This window comes from Neodiprion fabricii, chromosome 4 (genome assembly GCF_021155785.1).
Source record: "Neodiprion fabricii isolate iyNeoFabr1 chromosome 4, iyNeoFabr1.1, whole genome shotgun sequence".
In the NCBI taxonomy this organism is placed as follows: Eukaryota; Metazoa; Arthropoda; class Insecta; order Hymenoptera; family Diprionidae; genus Neodiprion; species Neodiprion fabricii.
In genome coordinates this window covers 24,763,129-24,783,171 of record NC_060242.1, presented here as the reverse complement: position 1 = coordinate 24,783,171, position 20,043 = coordinate 24,763,129, and the positions used below count along the sequence as shown (strand labels likewise).

Here is a 20,043-nt window from a genome sequence, read left to right as displayed (position 1 = left end):
TATTTGATTGTAACAATTATACAGTATGTATATATATTTCTTTTTTAATAACTCTGTATAGGTATGCATGTATATTGTACGTGACATAGTTGAGTGTATATTTTAATCACTCTCATTCTACAACTGTACCAAAAATGTCTCCGTGATTTAATAACAACACAAGAATTTAATTTTTCTCGATCCTCTTCTCTGTGAGAGTTTTTTTTTCAGACAATTACGAGCCGGGTGGAATGCCGTGGCCTGATGGTGAGAGGCATTAGTAGGTGCAGCGCTTCATTACGCCCCCGTAATCTAGCCATGTAAAGCGGTTTAAATTATACCTCGTACTTCCATCCGTTGGCATTTGTATGACTATGTCTTGACTTGTGCAGAGCAGCGCAGTCCTCCACAGTATGATTTAAATAGGTTTAACAGACATTCCCAGAACAAGATGCCCCCATACGTGGGACTGTATAGACACCATAATGCCCAGAAGTCGAGACGTTGAATCTCGATGATTATTACTCCCCCAATGATATAACATGACGGATAACTCACCGTCGGCGATATTTATTGCGGAATATTTCGTTGCCATTTTATTGCTGACGAAATAAACATTGTCAGTATACATGGATAGATACATTCAGGTGCGGGTTACATCAAAAAATTACCGAGCACCACAAAACTAATTATTACTTGACTCTTATTTTACGTCCACGCTGCAGTATTAATGAGTGGAGAAATGATATCAATTTAAATAATCTGTTGCCTCCTTGGAATGCGTATAAATCGAGTCTGTATCAGATAATCCGTATCAAAGAAAGTATAATTTATCAAAATAGAAACGATAATAATAACAATAATAATAATAATAGAAACATAAACTCATTCATTGCCCTCTATTGCACTGATTTCTATAAATAGCAAGACGGAAATTCAGTTATCTCGCAACAGTCAATGTTTCCGCTGTATGAATTCATCGTCATCATTGATTGAGTCAGTTTTAGTTACGTCAAACAAGTCTCTATCTTGATTCCGTATTATGCCCATCAGTGCAGGCAATTATCTTGATTCTCTTATCTAGATTCGAGTACAAAATGAATACACAATACATAGACGGGTAAAATAAAAAGTATTCGCTTGCGTTTGAATTAGTCTACATCAGCGATACACCTGATTCATTATGCAATCACGGTGCGAATCGATCTTGATTGAACGTAATTGAGACGTAAAGAACAATTTCTCCAACGTTTTTCTCAGTGCAAAAACGCACATCATTGATCACTCTCTCACTCCGTTCAGGTATCTAAGCTGTAGCTCATTCGGAAGACTTTTGAAGACGGACAAAAAAAAACACCGCAATTAACCGAGTCATATTTACCGTAAGTGTATCGGATTTTATTAAAATTCATTGAATGTTCGGTGCCCATATTTCGTCTACCAAGGAAAGAATGTATAAATATGTTTAACATTGCGGCGAGTCCGTGTGAGGAATTATGTAGAACCTATGATTCAGTTTTGCGAACGAAACATTTACACTCTTCCAGGGAAAGTTTATCACCGGAGGGTATATGTATAATAGTGAAGAGGAAATAAAAGTGGCCCTTATTCAGTGTCGTGAAATATATCATCTATGTATTGTACAACTGATCAGAGCAGTTAGAAACATCGTGAATGTCTCCGTTATATACATGAAGAATGAAGATAATCAAAGATGAGTCGACGAAGCTGAAAAATCCCGAGTACAACTCATCGTATCAGCAAGTTGCAGTTATTTTCTGCTGTGGTTTTCTGAAAACGATAACACAGTTACGGACAACATTTACAAGTTCGAATTCTGTAGGAAAATAACAGGACTGTATAATAACAAGTGGGGTATAGACTGACCTGCATGAGCTAGTCTGTGAACTTTTCGTTATCAAACTCGTCTTGAGCTGAAATAATTATAACAACAACAGTAATAATCTCATTATCATATTGAAACTTTGGAAGCACAATGTGAAATTCGCAATCAGCGAGTAAAAAACCCTAAGGTACCATAGTCTACGAAAATGAAACGAATTCTGAGCTTTGGACTACCATATTTAACGTGCAGTTAGAAGTCACAATTTTTTCCTAACTGACAGTGGATTCGCAACCAGCTACCATAAAAATTTTGTAGTAGCAATTTTTATCAAACTCCGTTCATCCATTCTCAAGATACCATGATTTTTATTTCATTTTTTATTATTTTGCTATCCAAATAATTCGAAAAGTACTGAACCGACCAAAGCCAAAATCTAATTAGTTTTAAGTTTGAAAAAACCTCGTCGATTGAAACTAAAATCATTAAAATGCAGTAACTAGTTCTCAAAACATCGTCGGATAAAAATCTTGATCACATACGTACATCTAAAAATGATGGGAGTTGATTCATTCGATCCGAAAACGTTTGTATGTATTGAAAACTCAACTTTTCATTTTCGCAGTGATTTCACAATGACTTCCTTTTTTCTTTGAAAAAAGAAAAACGGGACGTCTATAAAAACGTTCCGTGTGTATTATACACGTACAAAAGTTGTCAAAGTAGGTCCCTCCGTCGAAGTAACTTTTCATCAATACTACACCCAAATAAACTGCTCCAAATTGATTATCCTTGTAAAATTTCACGTGGATGTAATGAGATACTCCTGCTAAACTGCGGACGACTCGTCGACTCCGTATTATAGGTAGGTATAACGTATTACAAGTGCTCGTAATCATTCGCGGCGTTATACAACCGTATATGCAAAGTGCTAAGTGTCGGTGGTTACATAAACGGGAAAGATACATCCTTGTTGAACAATGTCACGTCAATTTGCCTATCCTAATGAGCCCGTGACACTGCTGCTCATATGCTGCAGTACCGCTTAAATGAGAGCGATTCCGGCGAACGCTGCGGATGCTTGTAGGTACATACGTATAATACCTTGTACTGCTGAATGGCTGCATGTGATCTGCCGCCACGTGTTCGCGTAACGTCGCCTCTTGCTAATGTAGGTTGAAGGTCTCATGGAAGTGTTCGCAAATTTCGTATAGCGTGAATGACGGTCACCGGTAATATGTAAATGTAACGCCTACATTTTACACTGCGACGAATGAGCAATTTTTTTTTTTCACACTTGTTACAAGAACGTTGATTTGATGAAAATGTCGTTGAAAATTTGAATTTTCGTAGCAACGAATTCTGTTTCTTTGTTACCAAAACAAAAGAAAAAAAAAACAAACTTTAAATAATTCTAGGTGATGGATGAAGATTAATAAACAAAAAAAATAAAAAATTACTCAAGATAGGGGACGTCTTTTATCTAATCGAACGAAATTTCGGGTCCGAATTTTTGACTTGCTTTATATCGTTTAATTTCATTTTGCCAATCGAAAGGAGAATTTTCAATTTTCTTGACATTTCATATCTCAATTCGTTTTTCAGTAATAGATTTTCGAAAAATTTCCTGCTTATACTTTTCAAATAAATATAACTCGAAAACGAAAAGAGATGTTGAAACAATTCTTGACTAGATTTTTTCCATCTTGATCTATAGCTTTTTCCTAAGAATATGCAGTTATTTTATTTTCTCAAAATCGCCAATTGTTTAAAACCGTAAACAAGAATATTTTTTCTTCATTACGATAGTCTGGTTTAATTTTTTTTCGAAAAAAGTCCTGAAGAGTATTGCGTTTTTCATAAATTTTAAGCCTAGTACCATAACAGGTCGATCTTTCATTTCGTTTGCAATGTTTTCGTGAATTTAAATTTAAAGAAATAATGTTGTAGTTCAAATGAAAACTGGATTAAATTAAATTCAGGTAAAGCGGTAACACGAAAGCAAAAGTAATTATTCTATAATTATATATATAGTATATAATCTACTCACAGCTCTAAAACTTGGGATAAGTTTTACGATTTAACCGTCATTATTATCGTTGTTATGCAAACAGTAAGTCACATATTCTCAGTACATTTCATTTGACTACCCGAATTATTATCACCAGGATATTAATAAGCTATCTAGTATAAGTTTCACGATCGATAACCCAGCGCAAAAGACACTTTTTTTCAACAAAGTTCGCAAATTTCGATAAAATCCAATCTGACATACTTAATTGACACTAAATATCTATCGAACTTATGGATGAATCAATGCTTCCAATTATTTTTATCCTGAACTTACCTTTTAATTTAGCTTTTGTATGTCATTTTTTAAATAGTTTGCGGGACATGAAGTCGCCGGCTATTATTAGAACATTTCCCGGCTTGAAACAAGTATTTTCGTCCAACGGTTCATGCCCTGATCGTGACACACGTATAGGTAGAGTGCTTGCGAACGAGTTATCGTCAATTGCGATCGTGCTAACTGTGGCGAATTTGACGCATCAACAATCTATTTAAAATCCCTCAAACATCAAGAAGCGTTTGTTCGAAACGATCGAGCACTCGAAACTATAATCCATATGTATAGTATACAGTATTTGCAGCGTAACGCATACAGGAAATTGGACCTCCAAAATTTAAATGTCTTATGCAAAATTATACAAGCACGTACTACGTTTAATTCGGCTTAAAATACTTTAAAAAGAATTGAAATCTAAGATTATTTCGCATCGTGATCGTTTTAAATTTGGTCAGTATGTCTAACGAGGTTGTATAATTAGATATTTTATTACTGAATTTTTTTTTTTAATGTAACGAAATAGATAACGCCTCGGTCAGACTTGAAATGATAACCCAGATAAATACGGGGCATGGTGATGTGCTGTGAATAACTACGTAGCATATGAAACAACATCCCACTGCCAGTCAAGTACGTAATCACCGAGTTGGATGTAGCTCCTCGTCCCTCGCGAAACGCGAGCGAATCGCTCGCGGATTTCTGTCTCCGTGCAAACTTCGATAACGCAAAGGCGAACTTCGTAGTGTCACCCAGCGGCAAATGCCTGAAGCCTTTTCCTCATCGAGTCTCTTTTTACCGGCAGCGAATGCTCGCATGACGTTTGGTTAAAAAATTTATGCGAAATCAGATGTTTTTAAAATTTTGCGTGAACGACAAAGAGAGAAAATTGATATAAAATAGCAAGATTTTTACAACGTTGAAATGTATGCAATTTTGGAAGCATCGTCGCACAAATAAATTAACAATCTTCACTTATGTCTTAAGAAATTATCTAAGTAGTATTCTATTTTTTGTTTTTTTTTATATGTATATTGATGCCACGAACTATCTAAGAAATATCTACAAATTGAGTAATTTCTAAGTTTTTGAACAAAGGTGTTTAGTTTGTTACAAGTTAAATGTCATATTCTTGTCAAATAGGGATAAAACTTACTCAGCAGCACGGTAATAAATTGTTGAATGCGAAATAAAGTTACAATCGCCTCTTCTCGAGTCCAAAGAGACCATTCAAGCTGTTTCGAAATTTATTGGTTTCCAGCAGGTCGTACATCAAGTAAGTACTGTCATTCGGTTTAGGTGGAAAGTCGTTACTAGCTGTTTAAATAAATACCCTGTCGATACAGTGAAAGATTTTTCTGCTGCAGCCAAAAACACCTCCAAGATACGATGGTGTTTAATTTTATGTTGAAATCTCGTCTCATTCAATAACCTTTAGCTGATATTCGAAAATTTCACAACTCATAATGACGAAGGTATATAAATTTAAAGTCAATATAATAGAATCGAAATTGTAAAGAATTTGAAAAAGGTTGTAGTTAAAATTTTTATGTTAAAAAGAGGTTACACCATTTTTTTCAATCGGGTCCGAAATATGTTTCAAAATTTTATTTGCTTCCGTAGTTTCATTTTTTTTTCTTTTCACTCAATAAAATAGTGACAATCAGGTTTATATAAATCGGTATTTGAAGAAATTTCTATCAATCATTTCTCATTGATAATTGTTCACAGATTATACTCTATGAAAGTTAATATTCAATCATAAAATGATAAATTCGTAGTACAACACGCGTGAAAAACGTGGTTACACTGATTACAAAATCCTATAATAAATGTAAAGATAATAAATATAAATATACATAAAAATTTAAGTATAACTAAATGCTAAAGTAAAATAATTCCTATCGCATCACGGGACGTTATATAATTGCTGCCAGTCTATTTCACTTCGTTATCTACGACTAGATTTGTTTTGTAAGTCAATTTTGTGCTTTTGCCATATTTCTGTTTCCGAGGCACGGCGTTTCTCACCGGTGAACCTACAAGGCTGCTTTTGTACCTCGGTATCAACGTACCCCTCGGTCGCAAACGTTTTTTCTTCAATTTCAAGCTCAGAACGGAATCATGCTGTTCCACAACTCTGCTTCCCCTGTTACCTATTATCACAACATTTTCCACAACGTCTGGCCCAAAATTTCTCGTCTTCGATGGAATTTCTAAAATTAACGTCTCCTTACCAGTATCCATACAGGTGTCCAGATTTCTGTGACTAAGTCGAGTCGTCTGCAAGGTTTGTCCTTCGCTCTTGACGCCCAGTGACATGCCTTGATAATCACAGAGCATTTTCAAGGAGTTTTCATGGTGCTGATCTTTACCCTGCACTTTTTCGTCTACTGTCAAATTAACGCTACTGTCCGAATTACTGCTGGGCCTAATGATGGAAGGATCCGTGATTGTGATCGTCTTTAAAGGGACGCCTTTCTCCAAGCTACACTTGACCTTTTCCTCCAGTACTTTGTTATCGATCTTGACATTTCTCCTGCTGTTGCTGCTCGTCGAACTATTCTCGTCGTCCGTCACCCGAATCGATGTACTTTCTGCTCGCGATAATTTCCCGTTTTCCTGCATCCATCCTGCGCAACCCCGTCCTTCCAATTTTCGAAACTCTTTCCAGGTCCCGAGATGGACGTTGAACATCGACGAACGAAGTTTCTCCTGTCTGTCCGCAGCCTCTCCGAATTCAAATGCGTTAATAGATTGACTCGAATGACAATCCGCTTCGGTATCTATTTTCAACGGCCTAGTAATAAGCCTTGGCTCATTGTCGCGATGACTGATCTGAGAGTTATCGAGTGTCCCGTCTTCGTCGGTATGGGTTACCCTTATCTCACCTCCATCATCTGCACTTGTTACTATCGAAAGTACGCACAATTCACTGACCTCACTTTCCGGCAGCGGTTCGCTCACCGTGGAGAACTTTTTAGACAATCGTATTCTTTCCCAATCCGTTTGCCCTTCGTTAGTCAACACGTTCGACCCAATTGTCAAGACCGGATGTTGTTGTGCTCGTTTCAGCTCAGAATCTGCTTGTTTCTGGCAGAATGAATCTGTCGGTCTTTCCTCTGGTTTTGCTGAAAAAGACGGAGAGAATTTCGTATCAATTTTACTCTCAACAGTAGAATAGATGTTTCGACTGATTTCGGGTTCCACAGAATCAACCAGAAGAATATGTTGACGATTTTTTGCTGACGAAATTGTGCTTGAATTCACCTTTCGGTTTTCTTCAACCACTCTACTTAACACGGTATCTAGAACGCTAGTTATGAATTCTGAAACCTCTTTAGAACCGCCATTTCGCTTCTTAAATTTCGACTTCCGCACTTGGCCTTCTCCCTTTTTGCTACTTTTCTGGTAAGTCGCTCGAGGAACAATCTTTGGACTCTTGCCAGTCACTTTCGGCTCAACCTTTCCCGATTTGTTAATTTGGACTATTGGACTTTGCACTTTACTAACCAAGCCAGACGAAAATATTTTCTTTGACCTACCGATCGTACTTATTTCCTTGTTCCAAGACGCAGGTTTCTTTTCATGCATGTCAGAATGTTTCAATAACTTTTTTGCCGCTTTGCCAACAGTTGAATAGACGAGTTTTGACTGCGACTTTTTGCCATTTACCTTACTTTCCACGCCGCTTATTTCAAATTCGCGAGCAAAAGAAATTCGCGCTTCGTCTTCGTCAAAGAAATAGTCAATGGGTAAAGACTTCGAACCAAAATGACAAATTTCATACGACGTTTCCTTAGATTCCGAGATGCGAACTAATGCGCTGTTGAAATCTTCACACCCGAATAGTCGCCCTGCTAAATTCTCGCTTTCTTCTGACTTCGTCTTATTCTCTTTCTGACGTCGTAGCGCCGAAGGAGATTCCCAAGTTTTTTTTCCACCCATCGATACGAAACTCTTATCGTGTCGGAATTTATTTGCTTCAAAATTCACAAATGATATTTCTTTCGCATCTTCAATATTAAAACAATCTTCTGTCACTTCTGACGGCGAGATACCTCTGATTTTGAGTGACTGTTGTTTGTCGTTTGAGCTTTCCAAGTTATTAGTTATGTGACTAACGTTATGGAAAGAATTTGTATTTTTCTCTCGACTAGGCTCCAGTTTCGACGATGGAGTGAGACAATTTGCAACTTTCCGTCCATTTGTTAGTCCTTTCGTCTCTTTGTGGGAATCTTCACAAGCCTCACATTCAGGTTCTTTTTCGACAATTTCTTCGTTCGTGTGTTCTGAACACAATGGCTCAGTAGGCAGTTCTGAATAGTTTCCCATCTTAGTTTCTTCTAAATCTGACAAGCTTTCTGATTTTATATCATCATTGTTACATTCCAATTGCTTCCCCTGCAGATCAATTTTCGTACTTTGAATCTCGTTCACCGGTAATAACTTCTGAGGTTCAGCGTTGGTAATTGCATGGGAACTTCTTAAGGCATTTAAAATTGGTTGCCTCACCACGTCTTTATCTCTCGACCTCTTTCTTGACTTAGCAGGAACTCCAAATGCGGACTTTTTCAGCATACTGGTATTGGCCCGTAGTAGAGAAGATCTATTGTGTTTGAAGAGCATTTTCTGCCCGGTGTCCTGATAACCAGAAATTCCGTCAAAGAGCTTCCCAGTTTTTAAATCATTGCGAAAACCATTCGGCGGCGACAAATTACGCGATTTGTTGTCGAGAATTGGAGCTGTACTTGGTCGTCTACCGGAAACGGTTGACGTGTTCACCAGTCTAGTGGCCAAAGGAATTTTTGATGACAAACTGCGGGTCACTTTAAATTTTTCCTTCACCTTCTCGGCAGGGTTATTCAACGATTCGGAATTTCCCTCAGGAGAAAGTAAAGGATCGGTCGAACCCAGTCTGCCGGTGGTTGAAGAACAGACGGATTTCTGTTTAGGGTCTTGAATGGTTTCCGATGTCACCGTCACCTCAGCATAATTTTTTAGCGCATTAAAAGGATCAGTGCAAAGTTGCCGAGAAACTCGGAATGCCCTTGGTCTGACCATGTGTTCCTTACGTGTCGATGATGTTGTCTTTCCGAACTCCCTGGAACATGTTTTTCGAAATTTTTTGTGTCTAGTATTGGTACCACAACTCACGGTGGGTTTCCTACCAGCCGGACGATGCAAAGTACCCTTCATTGAACGCCGATTATCCGTCATTAAAAATGACTCAATCTTGTCATTCGATTCCCACTGTATTGATTTGCTCGACTTACGATTGGCACCCAGGTTTTTTCGCTTGACTCTGACGGGCGGTTTGGGAGCTACATTATTAGTTGCTGCTGCAGAGACAGTGTCATGGGTAACCGGATTCGAAGAATATTTCTTCGTGTGATCTTTATCGCTGGCACCGCTTTTGGTCAAGTATTTCAGAAACGACGCTATCTTCACCTTCAATTTACTGTTTTTATAGAAGCTGAGCTTTTTCGACCACCACGAACGGCTACTCTTCGTTACAGATGTGTCTTCAGCCAAGGCACTTGATCTGGCTTTTGTGGATTCGGATTCCCGATGTCGAACAGGTATAGAGTCAGATTTTTCACCTTGTCTTGGAACTCTTGCACTGCGTTGCCATTCTTGCTCGAGTACCAAAGACAAAAGATGTTCCCGTTGGTCAATGGATTCTCGATCCATTCCGACTGAATTCGAATTTTTCATACAAGATGAAGTCAAGCGTTGACCCTGCATGGCGAAAGGTGATTCTCTCGCCACCCGGCATTCTGTAGGCGAATATTTTGCACAATAGTCCATCACTAAAGTTTGACTCCTTTCCTGAACTACAGGATTATCGATGATTACGGAATGTTCCCGCTGTAGCGGTGATTGAAACCCAAGCGGATCTGTGAGAGCTTGAGTAACAACTGGCATAAATTGTACAGACGAAATGGGGATTATGCTGTGGCCGGAAAAGACTTGCAAGGGTCTCGGCGTCTCAATGCGGAGTTTAGATGTTCGAGGCTCAATAGTTCTTCTGGTTCCACCACGAGATGCTTGCTTGTGAAAAAAACGATGTCTTGAGTTCGATCTTGGGTCCTGGGAGGATGTGTTCGACATGACGGTCGCTATTTGAACGCCAATATCCACCAGACATGTTCTAGATTGCTTTCGACAGAATCTCGACGGTGGTTTTGATTCCTCAAAGACTCCCGGAGCAGAAGCAGTATTACTCTTCGACCTCGAGTCAATCAGTTCTTCCAAAATTTGAGTCAGTGTTACGGCATTATTATACCCCGTAAAATATTGCCGAAATATAGGCTGCTGGTTTAGCCCTGCGACCGATAATTTTGAAAACAAATCCTTTTCCGATTTCATATCGTACCTCGGCGACGTTTCGCGTGTAGGGCCCCTCCACACCCTTGTTCCACCGTCTCGCCATATATCGTGAATCCTGTCAGAAAATGATGGGCGTGCGTCTTCATTCGTCTCAATTGAGTAGTCGGCTAATTTAATATTGTGTCTATTTTCTAAATACGGATGCAGGTAAGTTCCTGCCAAACAAGAAGCAACGATACACGATCCTTTCGTGAAGCTGGACTCGTCTTTCTTCGTTTCCAATTCCGTTGAACTCTGTCCAGCACTGTCCACAGAATGAACATTGGCCAGTGTATCCATACGAGCACGCAGATTTCGCAGGAGGGAGTCAAAACTGTTTTCCGTTTCCGAAGGCCACCTCACGATGTCATCGTTTGGTTTTTGGCGATCGTTAGTTATCGTCTCTTCAACGTCCTTGCAACGAGATCTCTCAGTGCTGTCGAAGCTACCGAAACTCTTAATCGCTGCACTTTCATTTATAGAAAGTATTGGGACCTTATCTCTTAAGGCGTTGTTGCCTTTCACGGGTACTTCATCATCAGCGATTCCGTAAGCCCTCGATTTGGTCGCTTCGATGTTCAAAGTGACGGAATGCTCGGATGGCTTCGCGGACAGAGCAGCCTTCGATGGGTCCTCTGAACTGGGATCCTGAGACGTTATATCGGAGAGTTGCAGGTCCCAAACAACCTTCTTATGTTTGGCATGCCTACTGGGCTTCGAACAGTGGCTCGAGTTGAGCTGCACGTTTTCGACCCCGCAATTTTTTCCAACAACAAAATCACTGCCACGAGTACCGAGTCGTTTTGACATGCTAGTATCGCAGTCGACAGGCTGACTTCTCATCTCTTCGTGAGAGTTTCCTACAGATTTTCTCTTGGCTCGTCGAATCTTTGGTTCATTAGTCAAGGAGCCGAGGTTCTCCGGTATTTCATGACGCTCCAATAAGCACGAGTAGTCCTCACCGTTACGAGTCTCTTCGTAGCCCCATCGTTTATCGGCATGATGATAGTGCCGGTACCATCGGGCTGCATTAGCGGAGTCATCACCGTGCACATGACGGCACTTTAACACGTCATGTCTTGACCGGTAGAAGCCGGTCTGAATCTGATGGACATCGGTTCCTCGATGAATCCTGGGCAGTATTAAAACTGGAGGATACGTGGCTAACGGTACCGACTCAACTCTATTCCCAATTACCTGGTACATCCGGTGATCCTCCGTCACGTGATCGTGTCTGTTACCATACCTGCGGCTCTTGGCTTTCGACGATTTACTTCTCCCGTGGTTTTTGCCGTTTTGACGATGGGGCCGTCTGCTGGAGGCATTCTCGTTAATTCGGTTTGTCGGTTCGGTGAAACCACTGGATGTGGTCCAGCCGTTGCTTCCGTTAGCCACGTTGCTTTCATCCCGACGGCTCTCTTCCGCGATACAGTTACGCCTCGTGGTATTAGAGCCCCGGTTGTTACCCACCAGTTCTCGCAGTCTGTTCGTAACGTTGTTGGACACGTTCCATATGTGATTAGCCCAACGACGGAACTGTGGGCTTGCACGTGGCTCCTCGTATTCCTTCGCAGAATCGGAGTTCTCGCCGTGTAACTTATGATCCTCCGACTTGTCCAAGCTCTCGTTTATCGCTCCGTTATGTCCTCTTCTTCGATTTTGCATTCCTAATTTACGCGTATGATATGGTTACTTTTTTCCTTCTTCTTCGTTTTCGCTTCTCTAGTCTACTCAGATGCGTCAGTGTGTTCTGGCTTGCCATTTGCCAATATTATTTTTGGCATTTCTCATTACCCACGATTCGGTGAGATATGCAATTTGCTTCGGTTACTTTGAGATCAAATTGACGGATTTACATGAGCGTTGCGCGGCTGGTCGTGATTTACTGTCTATCTGTTTATCAAAATAGAATCGTATACAGATACATCTTTCTGTAAAAAATTTTAGGAGGTTAAGCGATAATAAAAATTATTTCACGTCATGGTGATGAATTTGTATGTCATTCAAAGGTACGAAGTTATCTGAACGTCCACTTTCCACAATCGATTCAGCTGTCTATTCTGCGTTACGGTGTTTCAAATTTCAATCAAACTAAGAATTGAACTTTTCTACCACTTATTTCCATGAATATTTTTAACAAAAAAAGAATTGTCGCAATCGAAAAGAGTTTCGGAATAAAACTTAATCACCTAGAACCTTCAGTTCATTGCGATGGACCGACAATTTCTAAAAGTGTTTATGTTCAACTCAATACAGCAAAAAGTTGAACAGCTCTGATGTTACTCCAAGGTCTGTGAAGTACAATTACAAAGAATTGAGAGTCCGATAGAGGAAGGAAAAAGTATTACGTGACCCATTTCTTTGCTGCCCTGACGCTGCGACTTTCACAACGTGTAAACTACGGCGTAGAAGCATCTAACGAACTGTTAACTGGATGTAAACAACAGACATGTTACAAACTAGTTTTTTTCACTGTAATTCGACCCGACAACGTCTGCCGACTTAGAAAAGTTCTTCCTGTCACTGACCTGGTGAATCAAGCGCGTTTATAATATTTTATGTGTGGCTCGATGCCGGACTTCTTCGTATTTATACCAAATTTCAGGCCATCTGTTCCGCCGGATTCATGGCCAAATATTACTCTCCTCAACATCAGAAACGAAATTATGACGGAGGAGGATTTATGCGCAATCATATTTACGCGATGTAACACATGGCTTCTAATCTTGCTCGATGCATTTTGCTGCTGCAGTAACGATCGCCGTAACGTGGATACATAAACTCAGATTATTTCCATCGCACCGTACCACCACTTTATTACCCACATCAGATGTAATTATATCACGAACGGTTCGAAGCCATGGACATATTGACTGTATATACAAATATGTTTCAAATTTCAGGAAGGCATAGTGGTAATGAGATATGGTAAAATACTGGAAAAAAGTATCACATATATACAGAAAAATTATTACAATGTTCATGAAAATCCAAAGCTGTAATTGTTTCATCAATTTAGGATGATTGTTCTCTTTTTATACCGTTATTACGCCTATAAAATATCTTATATTAGCGCTTCGTGTTCCTTTTCATTTAATTTTGAGAACTGGTATGTTTTTTAAAAGATAACGGTATCCAGATAATTTTTTTCTGCAGTCAATCACTCGAAGTTTGAAAATGTGAATAAACTTTGGGGACAGAAACCCGAGCAAAGATAAGCATGCAAAGTGATAAGAATTAATTATTTTGAAAAATCAATTTACAAGCACCCGAGTAATGCTTTGACCATGCTCTGTTACCGATGGTGCGGGACTTAAAGCTCAGGCGAGGACATTTATCGATTTCTGCAATAAGCTTATCGTCGCTTTCCTAGATGGCAGCTCGAGTCTTATACTTGAAATATAAATATTTATAATAATAATCAACTTCTAAGAGTCCCGCTGTCAGTTTGACAGTTGCGTATGTACGTGTGTGGTCTAAGCTTTTGTCGAAATGACGATATACGAGAATTCCGTTTTCGGAGTCTCGCTGTCAGTTTGACCATGTACGGAGTCTCGCTATCAGCTTGCCAATCACCTATGCTTCGGTTGAAACAAAGTATATGTGTAATTTTTTAACATTTTTCTTCGGGTTCGATGGACTTGGATTTGGTATTCAGGGATTTTCGGAGTCGTTAATTACGAATCCTAGCTCAAAGGCTATGAAAAGAATATATCGGATACGAAAAGGTTATATCAGCGAAATAATTTTTGGATATAACGAGATTCGATTGTGCATCGTGTGCAACAAAAAAGTGCATTCGTCATTGTACCATTGTGTATTGTGTATCTTTATATATACCAAGAAACAGTTCATATCGTCGAAATAATTCAAAGTCGCACATCGCGAACACTGCGATGACCAATATGGTATATATAAAAATACACAATACACAATGGTACAATGACGAATGCACTTTTTTATTGCACAATACACAGTCGAATCTCGTTATATCCAAAAATTATTTCACTGATATATCCTTTTCATATCCGATATATTGTTTTCATACCCTTTGAGCGAGCAGCGCGCGCGTCTCCGTTCCCTAGTGATGTAGTAAAAATCAGAAGCGATAATTCGAATGATCTGTTACTGTATTGTATAATCGACATAAATACCTATAATTAGGTTTTGCCAGTCAAATGCCAATTTTTACACAAGCTTAATACACACCGAAATAATTTACAGAATTTATTCAAAATTTTCCCTCTTGTCGTTTTTCCTTGTCCGCCGTATTGAATCAGCAATTTTATATTTTCATGATGAACAACTAGAGAAAAGGTTTTTAATTACAATTGTTTGTTCAAAATACTTAAACTCTGGTGTCTTGTTTATTTTCAATCCAATTCCGATGTTCTTGGGCCCATTCGTCCTTGAGGCCTCGATGTATAAAATTAAGAAAACCGATATTCTCAGACTCAATCCCGAAGCTGAAAACAATTCGTCCCAGTTAAGAAGATCAAAGCGGAGCGTTTTGAACCTCTACTACGTGCTATCTTGTGCAACCGGGTGTGACCCCTTTGATTACTACGGATACGGATGTTACTGCGGTTATTCAGGATCAGGATATCCCGTAGACGGTATTGACAGGTGAGTCTACGAGGAAATAAATACTCCTCGATTTTCTCTTTCGAGTACATTTCACCTCGAGTCTATACTTTTTACTTCCGCATAGATATTGAGGAAACTGTTCGTTCTGAAACGGTTTGAAAATTAGGCGATCATAATAAATTCTCGCAACGCTAAAAAAAATTTGTCGAATTAGTACAATCAGTACCTACGGTATTACTAGCGATAGAAAATTTGCAGCCGGCACGTTTTTCTCGTCAAAAACTGTGAGAAACTTTTCGCTTCTCGACCGTGCGGGGGACGTGATTAAAGAGAAAAGGGACGATGCTTCCACTAACAAGCTTCGTGCCTGAGGTGAAATGTGATACGCGACAGCAATACAGATGCGTTGAATTTCCTGCTTCTCACCTTCGAAAGATAAATAAAAAAGAAACGGGTGAATATGACATAAAAAAAATTCTCTTATCCACAGGTGTTGTATGGATCACGATTGGTGCTACGATGCAGTCGACTACTGGCCATGGTGGTTGATATACCTCGTTCATTACCGCTGGAAATGCCATAACGGCTATCTACCGATATGCGGTGAGTCTATGTCGGACAATGAAAAGAACAAAGCTGCGGTCGGCAATCGTTTGCAAATTGCATAAATTAGTTATCATCGTTTTATTACAGATTACAAGCGGGGGTGGGGCCAAAGTTTGTGCGAATGCGATCGTGAGTTGGCAAGATGTCTGAGTTGGTATCCTTGCCCAACTACCCAACGTAGGTGCCCGTCTTAAGCCTAGAGGCTGGTGCAAAATTTATTTATGGTTATGTAAAGTTGAACTACAGATATAGAATTTAACGAACCTATTTAATTTAAGACTATTTAAGACTAATAAAACCTAATCAAACCTATACACATACATATTAGGGGTGATTTGGAAAAAAAAATTTTTTTATCCTTCCAAACAGGTTCGAAAGTTTCATTTACGTATACAAAGACACCAGTTAAAATTTCAGATTATAATATTAATATTAAGGGGTGGCTCATCGCACTTTTCGATTTTCCATAAGAATAACATAGGAAAAATGTTGTTTGCTTCTTCTAGTATGCTGTTAAACAAAGCGTGTGCTGGATTATAGCCATAAATGAACCGCGATAAAAAAAATGTAAAATAATATAAATACCTATTTTTGACTATCTATGATCTGTATCTTTAGAAATTTTATGCCTAGAATTATAATCACAACTTTATAACAGCGATGTACACGCGGGCGTTTCGAAGTGTAATTGGAATATTTTAGTTCCTGCAGTGCGTAATAAGGCGTAACCTGAATAGCAACAATTTTATGCTTCTGTAGACAAGAAACGTGCCAGTTTTCTTACCGAGGAACTAGATCACGTTACCCGCACGCTTAGATTCCGTTCACATAGTCGTAGGCGCCAGCGGTATAATCTAGTTCCGGCGTAGAAGCACAAATACGATATGAAAAAAGTAAACTCAAAGTAAAGAATATTTGGCCGGAATTATCTGACTAGCTATTTACTTTGAGAATAATATCATCATTCCATCTTCACTTGATGCATCTTCGACTCAATCTTGTCACTCGTCATTTATTGATAACATCGGGGCGAAACGACAAGTACCATTTATATACATATACTTGAGTATTAATTAAACCCGTATCAAAAATAGACAAAGCACCAGTCTGAGGTAGGTCGTACAATGAAACACTGACCAAATTTCTGCAAAAAACCTTGTTCCAGAAGATATCAAATCAATAGTTAGGATCAATGAGGTACTGTTGATTACAATAAGCAATTTGCCTCTTAATGTGGAAGTTTGAATTATATTATTTTTACCTTTGGCAATTAGCTAGAGGAATTAAAAATTTGGTATCAAAATTCATCAAATATGATACTTTTCATTTATTCCGAATATTTAATTCTATTAAACATCTTGGATGAATGATAAAAAAGAACTGGCTTTATTCTTATGAATTCGTATTTTCAATGCATTTAAGCAGTACTTCACTACATGAAAATCCAAATCGAACTAACCGTCTGAATAGACAATACTTTGGATATGAAAAAATTAAAAATGCTAATAGTGTTATTTACTAATATATACTATATTTTCCCTCAGGACAGTATTAAAGAAAGACACAATTTTACGGGATTTATTATAGCGAGATTGAAACACGCTCAGAGATTTTCAGAGAATTTCAAAGATTTAGGTACACATATTTTTATCTGCCACCCTGACAAAATTACTTGTATTTGTTTTAATTTTTGTGAATTTTAAATCAATTGTTTTAAGTTTGGTGCAATTTTATGGGAAGGGTAGACTTTAAGTTTGAAATTCCGAAAGAATAACAGACTTAAAAGGAAACTACCGCCGTATTAAAAATTTCCTTTCAAGTCTTCTTTCTCAGTCAACAATCGTCCAGATAATTGCAACTCAAGAAGAAGAAAAACAAGGAAAATACAACAAAGGCGGAGTCTAAGGTAAGTATTATTCGTGTAACACAGCGTCTGTAATACAGATACTCAATAGCGGTTGATGACAGACTTTTTAGACCGAGTGCACAACCGAGGAATACGAGAAGAAGGGCGTTTCGCTCTTGTAATCGGTTTCAGTTCAGGTATCACAGTGTCAAGTTCAGACTTTGAGCACCAAACTTCTCCAGCACAATCAGTCTGTACCCATTTTCCTACCGCGTTGTCTTGCGGACCTTCCAATTGGCTACCCTCCGTCCTAGTCGCGGAAATCTCGTCCTTCGAAGGACCTTGAAGCTTGAAATGATCGTCAGCATCGGACGAAACGCAGCCGTCATCGAAACTGGCCTCCTTCCCATTCAAGATGACGCTGCACTCCTCGTCAAAGGACATAAAACTCTTATCTGGGTAGGACTGGTCCCACTTCCGGTCCGCGTGGTCCCCTAGTCCTAAATGTTTGCGGTTCCAACGGGGAGAGCACCGGAATACGTTCTCCACCTCGGAGTCTATCTTCGAGGATCTCTCTTTGCTATCCGATCGGGCCAAAAAGATGCTCTTCACTCGCTTGATGATACCGTACCAGATTTCAGCTATCCACCGCTTTAGGTACGAGAAGAGAGAGTATTCGAGACGAGGCTGTCTTCTCGGAGGAAGTCGGCCGTGGCTTTGGCGGTTTTGAGAAGATGAACAAGGGGACTCGCCGAGAAGATGACTCGTCTTGCCAAGGATTATCGGACCCGAAAAGCTGAAGTGAGGATCCCGCTTCACGAACGATCGGGCTGTTACTTGCCCCGTCATCTTCACGCCCATTTTTTCCTTCGTGACGATTTTTCAACGTGGTTTTGGATCATCGATTGTTGCAATGTGGATGGATCAATGGATGGCCGAGGTTTCTACGTGTTTTTTAGGAGGGATTGAGAGTAGTATTCATTTACATGAGTTGGGCACTTGGTGCTACGAGGTTCGAAATTGATGTTGTGATACTTATTCCAGATGTGGAAACGTGGCTGGGAACTTCTTACGGTAATTTCATGTTTTTGACGTTTGGTGTGGTTAATAAATTGGTGTCGCGGATGATGACGTTGCAGGTTGAAACGGACGAGCAACAAAATAAACGAAGTTTTACGAACAAATGAGGGTAGTGCATTCGTTGCAGCTCAGTGCTTTTGATGGAAAGTAAACAAAAGCACCTTCTCATCACGCCACGGAAAGTTCTTTTTAATCTCTTCTCCGTTCTTTGCGCCACGTTATGAGTACCGAATTGCTACGATAATGGTTTAACGAGGACATCTAATTGCTGTTGCCATTATTCATAATTAGTCTAGCCACAGCTGGTGCATCGAAGTTAATGAGGATGGAAATCATTTTGGGTAAGAGCGAGTGCAAAAAAGGTCTGAATATTTCACAGGTTGCGCTGAATAATCACATCGATGAAATAAATCCATTCGGTGTCAGGTTTTGCAACTCATGACGATAGTCCAAAGGCAACGTAGGTATTGGGAAATCATCCACTCAGATACGCTACCTGACGGATCAAATATAAACTACTCTATGCAGGTCAAGCTTAAACTGCTGATACCAAATATAATATGTGAGAAATGTAGTTTAAAAGTGTTAGACTTTTTTTTAAATATTAAGTAATCAATTATTATCTATAAGCTTAGTTATTACTTAAAAACATCTTAAATTTCAATATTTGATCAAAAAATTTAATCATGGAATTTCCACCACGAAAAAATAAAAATAAAACTTTCTGCTGCGTGTATGGGTGTAATAGCAAGTCTAGTAAGAACAATACAGTTCGATTCTACACTTTACCTTCGGCAAATTCTAGTTTTGTAGTAATTAAAAATAAATTTGGTGAAGATGAAGTGATTGATCGTCGATTAGCTTGGATAAAAGCATTGAAAATTGGGAATGAGGTTACACAGTCAAAAAAAGTGTTCATTACATTTCACCAAAAATGACATCATACCAACATGTAAGTAATTACCTATAGAATTTCATTTCATAATTATTTGTTTATCATCAATATGAAATGAAATTTTTTGTAGTGTAATATTTGTCAGAAAAAATAAAAAACAATAAACATTAAATTTTATTTTTCATTGCAGCCAGTGTTGCGATATTGCACCCACAATTTCATGCGGTGGATCTTTTAAACGAGAAGTTTGGAGACAGAATGCAATTATTTTATACTCATTATCACAACTAGTATCTGATTGCTGTAGGCCACATTTCATTAGATGTCCCGCATCAAGTATATCTTCACCACCAATAAAATTTTTATGACTAGACTGAGTATTTGCAAACTCACAAATTTCTTGTATTGAAATTTTCATATTTTATTGAATTTTTTTTGAAAATTCGAGTTTAATAACTGTAAATAAATACACGCTTTCACATAAGAACACG

At 38.8% G+C, this 20,043-nt stretch overlaps 2 protein-coding genes across 5 annotated transcripts in view; one reads left to right on the top strand and one right to left on the bottom strand.

Moving 5' to 3' along the window:
- Nucleotides 1–6,066: 6,066 nt before the first annotated feature.
- The window catches only part of LOC124180860, a 121,691-nt gene continuing 107,714 nt past the window's right edge, over nucleotides 6,067–20,043 (bottom strand). For all 4 annotated transcript variants that reach the window (XM_046566744.1, XM_046566745.1, XM_046566746.1 and 1 more), the window contains one exon: nucleotides 6,067–7,297. In XM_046566744.1, the coding sequence (XP_046422700.1) occupies nucleotides 6,105–6,863 (759 nt within the window). In that variant the 5' untranslated portion in view covers nucleotides 6,864–7,297 and the 3' untranslated portion in view covers nucleotides 6,067–6,104. The remainder of the gene's footprint in view (nucleotides 7,298–20,043) is intronic.
- Nucleotides 14,737–16,277, top strand: LOC124180861 (basic phospholipase A2 pseudexin A chain-like). The gene is made up of 3 exons (XM_046566747.1): nucleotides 14,737–15,164; nucleotides 15,616–15,728; nucleotides 15,819–16,277. The coding sequence occupies exons 1-3, from the start codon at nucleotides 14,926–14,928 to the stop codon at nucleotides 15,923–15,925; spliced, it is 459 nt and encodes a 152-aa protein (XP_046422703.1). The 5' UTR covers nucleotides 14,737–14,925; the 3' UTR covers nucleotides 15,926–16,277.